Consider the following 7,629-nt stretch of genomic DNA (forward strand, 5'->3'; position numbering starts at 1 on the left):
GTTATCCTTTATGTTTATATTGTTCAGAAGGGTTTATCATCCTATTTTTGTGCATAATTCCATTTTACATTTTTCAGACTTTGCCATTAGCTGGCACCATATAGCTACTATTGTGATACTGTGCTGTAAAACAGTATACCATTTGAAGACTTATTTGCACCTAAATTTTTCTTCATAATTCAGCTCTATCTGGTTAGCATGTAATGCAAAAAAAACATTGATAATATTCATTTGAGGAAAAACATTTTAAGCTATTCTTTGGCTTTGTGTCAGCATAGTCTTGTTTATTTTGTTGCATTTTAACGTCAATACATGAAATTAACATCAACAATGAATACCAGTTTATTGGCAAAAATGACCAGAAAAATAGTTGCTTGCTGCAGGGCATTGGTTCAGTTTACATATTAACCGATAAAAGTTGCAGGCCTTTAGTTACATAGTAACTGAAACAATTAGTTGGTAAAATCAGGATAAAATTTTCAGCATTTATCAGTACTAGAATTTTTGCATATATAATATGTACTGCAATCAGCTCTGTTTTCTAATCTTGCTGAGTTTTAAATGCTTTGATTTGTTATATAAAAATGCATGTACATTTTGTGTTTAGCTCACCTTTCAGTAGGGCAAGTGAGCTTGTGGTATTGCGCTGTGCCCATCAATTATCAATTCTCTCATCAGTTGTCTGTCAACAGTTGCTTCTTACAACTCTGGTAGCCATATTTCTGATCAATTTTGCTGACTTGGAATGTAAGTTTTTGATGAAAATTTTGGACAGTTTCTAATATGAATGTGATTGAGACATTCTAATGAGGTGATCTTGCATCAGATTTGCTGAGTTTGTTACTGCTTTGGATTCGGTTCTGATCAAACCTGTAATATGAGCTTATATCATCAAGATCTAAAAAAACATTGATAATATTCACTTTGTGGGCCAGAACAAATTAATAAAACCCATCACATTTCATACATGAACCTTAATTATTGATGAAGAAACTTGATGCCATATGTGTGTCTGTGAAGTTATTTCTCCATACTTGCTTGATAACTGTGACACATTGGTGAATTGTACTTGCCTTTTGGTTAGATATAATAAAATAGTTGACAAAATGTCACAAATGTAATTTACTGTGACAGGTCATCCAAATCCTACTGCTTTTTTAAATCACCAGTATTTATATATCAACCTCTGGAACTAAGGTGAATGTATAAAATAGGGGTGCAGACAAACGACTTTAATCTAATAAATTTGGTATAAATAATATAAGCAAATTTAATTTTTCTGCATAAATGCTAGATATATTTCATCTCGCATTTCCAACAATTCTATATTTTGACTTGTGACTTTGCCACTCATTAGAATATCAAATTTCTGTACCACATGAAGATATATATATGGTATCAGTGTAGGAAGAGAATAAATTCTCAATTTATTTTGTATGTTTTGCATGTAATATACACAATGTCCCAATATGCTTTTCTCTGAAACACTTCTAAATTTAATTACTATAAGTGTAAAGAAACCCGTAGCCTAAGAAAAACCCCAGTGAATTATAATTTAGATTCATGAGATAGCCATCAAAGTGATAGTGAGGTGAATTTACAAAAAGCAGTTGCATCAGCAAGTTTAATCTTCTATTCTGCAGCAAGATTGGTATATATAATAAAAGATAATTTTATTTTCTATGTAAATACAAGATATATTTTATCTTGTACCAACAATTATATATTTTAATTTATGACATCACAGCTTATAAAAATATATAATTTTTTGTATAAAATTTAATTACTATAAGAGTAAAGAAACCCATTGCCTAGAAAAATCCTATGAAATGTAACTTTGAATTATGAGAAAGCCATGTGATTTGGTTGACCACAAATTAAAGTTTAATCTGTAAACTTTTCAAGCTGTTGGATAACTTTGATTATGAGAAAGTGACTGCTTATTAATTTTGCCTTTATATGTGGAAATAATCTTTATCAGACTATAATAAAATAGGTATAAATTGACATGATGTAAAATTTGGTTTTGTGCTTACCATATTGGAAATGCTTATTTGATGAAATGGTCAACAGTTTAGTTATTTAAGCCAGCTGAATAATACGAGGTCCACTTTGAGGTCTTGTTAGCACTGATACTCTGTGCATATTTCCTGAACATTGATGTAAACCAATTTATAAAAGAAAAAGAATGATTTCAATACAATTTGTGTTTGAATTAAACTTGTTTAATTAATATACTGGTATGACCAAAAAGAATGGACATGTACTGGAGTTTATATGCATATTGATACAGTTCCTGCAAGAAGAAACAAAATGATCCTCACTTAATTGTGTAATCAAGGAGTGTCACAAGCATCAAGTTTTCTTATATTTTTGCTACTTTGGGTGTGTCTGCATTTACCATTCATAGTAAAGGTGTTTTGTGGAATAAAAGATCCATACTTACAATACACTATAGTGAGTTATGTTCTCTTTTCAGTTTGAGAAAACAGCTGACCATTTGTTTGAAGCAGCTTATCACGGTCAGAAAGATGCCATTATTGGTAAGTAATTTGAAGTCGCAACTTTTCATTCATAAATTCATCTACCGAATGTACTCGCTTATAAGACGAATCCAACTGCAAACTGCACATACTCAGATCTGCCATTGCATAATGCATTGGTAGATCTGGGTCTGTGCAGTTTGGTGGGAGTAATCAGAAGAACATACAAGATAGACCCTGATCTGCAGGCACATTATGCTATGGCAGATCAGGATAGTTGTTTGCAGTTTGACTTGACTTATAAGCAAGTACATACAGTATTAAACTTTTTTAAGTGACTGCAAAAAAGAATATGTTTACTTCTTAAAGATTACAGATATTAGCTCGTATTTCATTTGTTTTTCTTTGCTGTTTTCTTCTTAAACTCAAATATTCATTTGCATGATTCTAATGCTTGTAATTTAATACCAGGCTTATCTTATGTTCTGGTTAAGACAAGTCTAAATTTTTAACTACCAAAAATTGACAAAGTAAAGATAAGTCTAGATTACTGATGGCAGAATGAAATGATCAATGAATCAATTACTGAAAATTAAAGTAGTTCCTACATCAGTTTTGTTTATTGTCTTTTTCAGGAAAACATTGTCATTATAAGTACTTATGTTTCTTTTTTCTTCTTTGGTTACATTGCAGGAGTCAGCGAGTGCATTATTATGGGTATTCCAATGGGAATAGGAACTGGTTTATTCCAGCTGCTACATAAATATCCTTTAAACTTCACTAATATCATTAAAAAATGTCTTATGTTACACAACCATTGGAGTTATGTATATAGTCACTTATGAGTCTAGTCCAACTGCAAACTGCACAGACCCAGATCTGCCAGTACATAATGTGCCAGGAGATCTGGGTCTGTGCAGTTTGTTAGGAGTAATGAGAAGAAATATACCCTAACCTGCTGGCATGTTATGTGATAAGAAATTAGGTCTGTGTTGTTTGCATTTATCTCACATAAGTATATACAGTAATTCATCTCTCAATCACCTTTATATCTGCTTTCAATACTTTTGCTGTTTATAAAGGAATCAATACAATTTGTGTACTGTAATACGTCCATCGATTCAGCTATCACATGGGTATGTAGTGGCATTTCTATGGTCATCTGATGTCATTTATTTGCTATCCCTGCTCCTCCTAAACTGCTGGGAGGATAAACAAACACATTCATTTGAAGGTCTGGTTGGTTTCAAATGAATGTGGTCGCACTTGGACAAAGCAGACATGTTTACAATCATCGTTACTATTCCTGAACAGATAGTCATATCAATATGGGGGTTTTACTGGAAGAACTGTTATGATATCTATTTTGTCTGTTTAGTCCAAAATGAAAATAATGCCAATGCAGAATCAAATCTGGCTAAAATGGTGGCCTTCATGAAAATATTTTGTTGAATGGATGGTCTTATTAACATGCAGTTTTCACTAGAAGACTTAATATGATCTCTAACTGGTCCTAAACGAAAATTGTTTTTTTTTTAACCTGGTATCTAATATGGCCACCACAATGGCCATCCTCAAAATCTTTTTATCAATACTTCTTCAGAATTGTTTGTCATATAAACATGGGATTTTCAAAGAAAAATTTCTTATAATCTTTATTTGATCCAAAATTAAATTGGTGACAACTAGTATGTCCACCATGACATCCATATTGAAATTATTGTTATTTCTACTCTTTCTGAATGGATGGTCATATCAAGATGGGACTTTAACAAAAACATTTCTTATAATCTTACTTCACCCAAAAAGAAATTGGTGCACCTCAGACAGCCATTTTGGCCACTCTGGCATCCATTTTAAAACTTGTTATTTCTACTCTTCCTGAATGTAGGGTTATATCGACATAGATTTTTCATTACAAGACTTATGATCTCCAGCTGGTCCAAAATCAAAATGATCCCTGTCAGAAATGCCTACAACCATTCAGTATGGCAACCAGATTGGCCATCTAGAAAATCTCATCTCTCCTCATCCTAAAAAGATGGTTGTATTGACATAGTTTTGACTGAAAGACTTCACATGGTGTTTAGTTGGTCCTACATCCAATAGTGCCATGTTGAAGTAATCTTGTTATAGCTACTCCTCCTGAACAAATGGCTATTTTGACATGAAGCTTTCATTAAAAGAATAGCGATGGCTTCTTGGTACTAAATGAAATTGTGCTGATCTGACATTCAACATGGCAGCTAAATGTTGTTATCACTAGTTTTCCTGAATAGATTTTTTCACCTTCATGGGCTTTTCATCGTAAGATTTTTTAAAAAAAATGTTTGAATATAATGATAAAATGGCAACAACATTGTCCTTAACTTAGTGTTACAGTTGAGAAGAAACCACCAGTATTACGTCCTCTTATTTTTGATACACCTGAATTTCATCGACCTGTTGTGGATACTTGAAGATGAAGTCCTACAGACAGCTGGATACTCAGCAGCACCAAGCCTTGAAACATGACGAGGAATAAAGAAAGTCTAAGATGTCTTTAAAACAAAACAAGAATTAATAGAATTACTTCCAGTTCTCAGACATTTTTGGATTTTGTAACTGACGTTTTTCTTCTTTTTGGGGTTGTTTCCAACTTGCAGGGGTTTTGTCCATGGAGGAAGAAAACATTTCTAACATATCTGTTTCTTGTCTCGATTAAATCATGAAATATTCTCAAAAATCATTTTATTATATGCTGACATTTAATGCAGCTTCATAGATGCAGAATTGTTGTTTAATCCATATGTACCATAATATCTATTGTTTGCCAATTCAACCAGTAAATGAGGTGCAGATATATGCATTTGGTTTGAGGAAAGAAATGGAAACTTGAACAGAATCATTCATGGTGGTAGGACTGATGTATTTTGTCTGTAATATATACATATATATATATGAATATATATATATGAATATATATATATATATATATATATATATATATATATATATATATATATATATATATATATATATATATATATACACACAGTTGAACATACCTTGGTTGAATTTTGACATAGTGAACATTTTGGCTTACTTGTCCATATCCATTTGTCCACACACTAGTTACTTTAATGTTTTGGGATTTTCTTTCACACATGATTTGTATAAGTAAGTGCCCACATTAACAAAACTTGGGGGCATGCTACTTGCCTAGGGATCCTTTCTTGCTAAAGCGCCATCATTAACAAATCTTGGCCTCAAGCTTAACATGGCCAGTTTCTTGTCTGGGGAGTTGGGGGTCGGGTTCTGCCAGAGTACTCACATTATCAAAACTTGGAGATGGGTTCATGCTATATGTCATGGTCAGCTCCTTGTCTGGTCTTCTTTTCAAGCTTCATTATCAAAGTTTGGGGAAGGTGGGATCAACTTAAAGGTCATGGACAGGTGTATTTTCTTTCTAAAGTGATCTAGTTATCAAAGGAGGTGAGTGGGCTCAACATACAGATGAAGTGAATTTAGGGTCTGTCATTAAGTATGTGTGGTCTGTTATAATATGTCTTATTGCGTGTTTTTGATATTCCTTGACATACCTTCAATAAAACGTAAGTTTTGCATAAAATAACTAACCATCTATTTGTATACCAGGTACAAAAGGATATTACACAGGGAATAAAACTGTTATCATAATTTATACTTTTAAAGCAATAAAAGTACAGTGGCAGGGTATCATGCATTATTGTGTTTTATTTAATATCACATATCTTTCAGCATTCATTACTTATGACTTTATTATTAACAATTGTCAAAAACTGTATGAAGAAGAACTGAGTAGTAATTAAGGTAAATTACTAATGGGCTTTTAGGGTTGTGGATGGGTTTTATGCCTTCCAGCATATGGTTCAGTTGATAGATAAAATATGGCCTACCACCCTTTGCAAGGAACATCCATTACACAATGATTTGATGTAGGAGAATGCATTTTCTCTCTTGATTAAAATTTAAACAATTCTCAAGGTTGAAATGAACATAATGGCTATTTGTTATAAATTATATGCATACCAATCCAAACATAAACAAGATGCCTGTGTTACAAATCATTCTTCATTCATTTATCAGTAACATTAAAAGAAGTAAAGAGAAAAATACAAAATTCAGTAACATAGCATTTTTTAAATTGCATTATGATCAAAATTGCATTCATACAGACATCGAGATAATTTTTGAAAAAGGTCATTGAGGAAAAGTCGATCGTTTATGTAGATGCCAATATTGACTAATCATGAGTTACCAGACAGCAGAGATGCATCTGTACATTTTGTAATCAATTTTTTCTGTCTACCTTATATACTCGCATATAAGCCTGTTCATGTATAAGCCGACCCCCCCAAACTGAATTGGTAAAACTGTTATAAAGTGCATGAACCACGTATAAGCTGACCCATAATTTCTAGACTACCGGTACATCACAAGATGCACAAAGTGAGTTCTGAATACATTTATTTAGGCAAATCATATTATTAAATAAAATGAAAGTAAGAAAGCTAATTTATATGTTGAAATAAAAACAATTCTAAAGTGTTAAGTCTTAATGGAAATTTAATTAATCCTCATTCTAAAATCACGAATTATAAAAGTTCTATCACTTTTAGAATCCTTCAAAATCTGGCTCTGTATCAGACTCACCAAACAGTTCACGAAACTCGGCTTCTGTTACAGGCGTGCTTTCATCATATACGTCGTCATTGTCATCATGGTCATCCGATAGTGTGTCGTTCTCCTTCTCGCTGTCCTCGTCATTGTTGGAATGAAATATCCTGTAATTATTTCCATGTGTGGTTGGTTATCAATTTGTATTTGATAATTATTTATCATTGTTGTTTATTTGTGTTTTTTTTTAACTAGAGGTAGTGTGATTCAATTGATCAAAATATGATTGGTTTCAGCGTGGACATTATTCAAGTATTGTGACAGTTTATAACTTTGAGCAGAAACCATGTCCACTGCCATATCTCATTAAACAATACATCTGAGAGTCGGCATGTATTAGTAAAGTCATGACATTGTGCAACAAAACAAACCTATTATCCCTGAGGCATTTACCACAGATTAAGCATATGGTAGCTATTGTACAACACTCTACCGCTAACAAACCACT

The 7,629-nt window shown here is 32.5% G+C and overlaps 1 protein-coding gene across 2 annotated transcripts in view; it reads left to right on the plus strand.

Annotated features, from left to right (window-relative positions):
* Window positions 1–6,200, plus strand: part of LOC149803602 (DNA-directed RNA polymerase III subunit RPC1-like) — a 129,294-nt gene extending 123,094 nt beyond the window's left edge. For both annotated transcript variants that reach the window (XM_089953349.1, XM_089953350.1), the window contains exons 35-37: window positions 2,480–2,543; window positions 3,177–3,246; window positions 4,864–6,200. In XM_089953349.1, coding sequence (XP_089809475.1) covers window positions 2,480–2,543; window positions 3,177–3,246; window positions 4,864–4,942 — 213 coding nt within the window. In that variant the 3' untranslated portion in view covers window positions 4,943–6,200. The remainder of the gene's footprint in view (window positions 1–2,479; window positions 2,544–3,176; window positions 3,247–4,863) is intronic.
* Window positions 6,201–7,629: the final 1,429 nt, after the last annotated feature.

This window comes from Sinohyriopsis cumingii, chromosome 3, assembly GCF_028554795.1.
Source record: "Sinohyriopsis cumingii isolate HCF-2022 chromosome 3, ASM2855479v2, whole genome shotgun sequence".
Classification (NCBI taxonomy): domain Eukaryota; kingdom Metazoa; phylum Mollusca; class Bivalvia; order Unionida; family Unionidae; genus Sinohyriopsis; species Sinohyriopsis cumingii.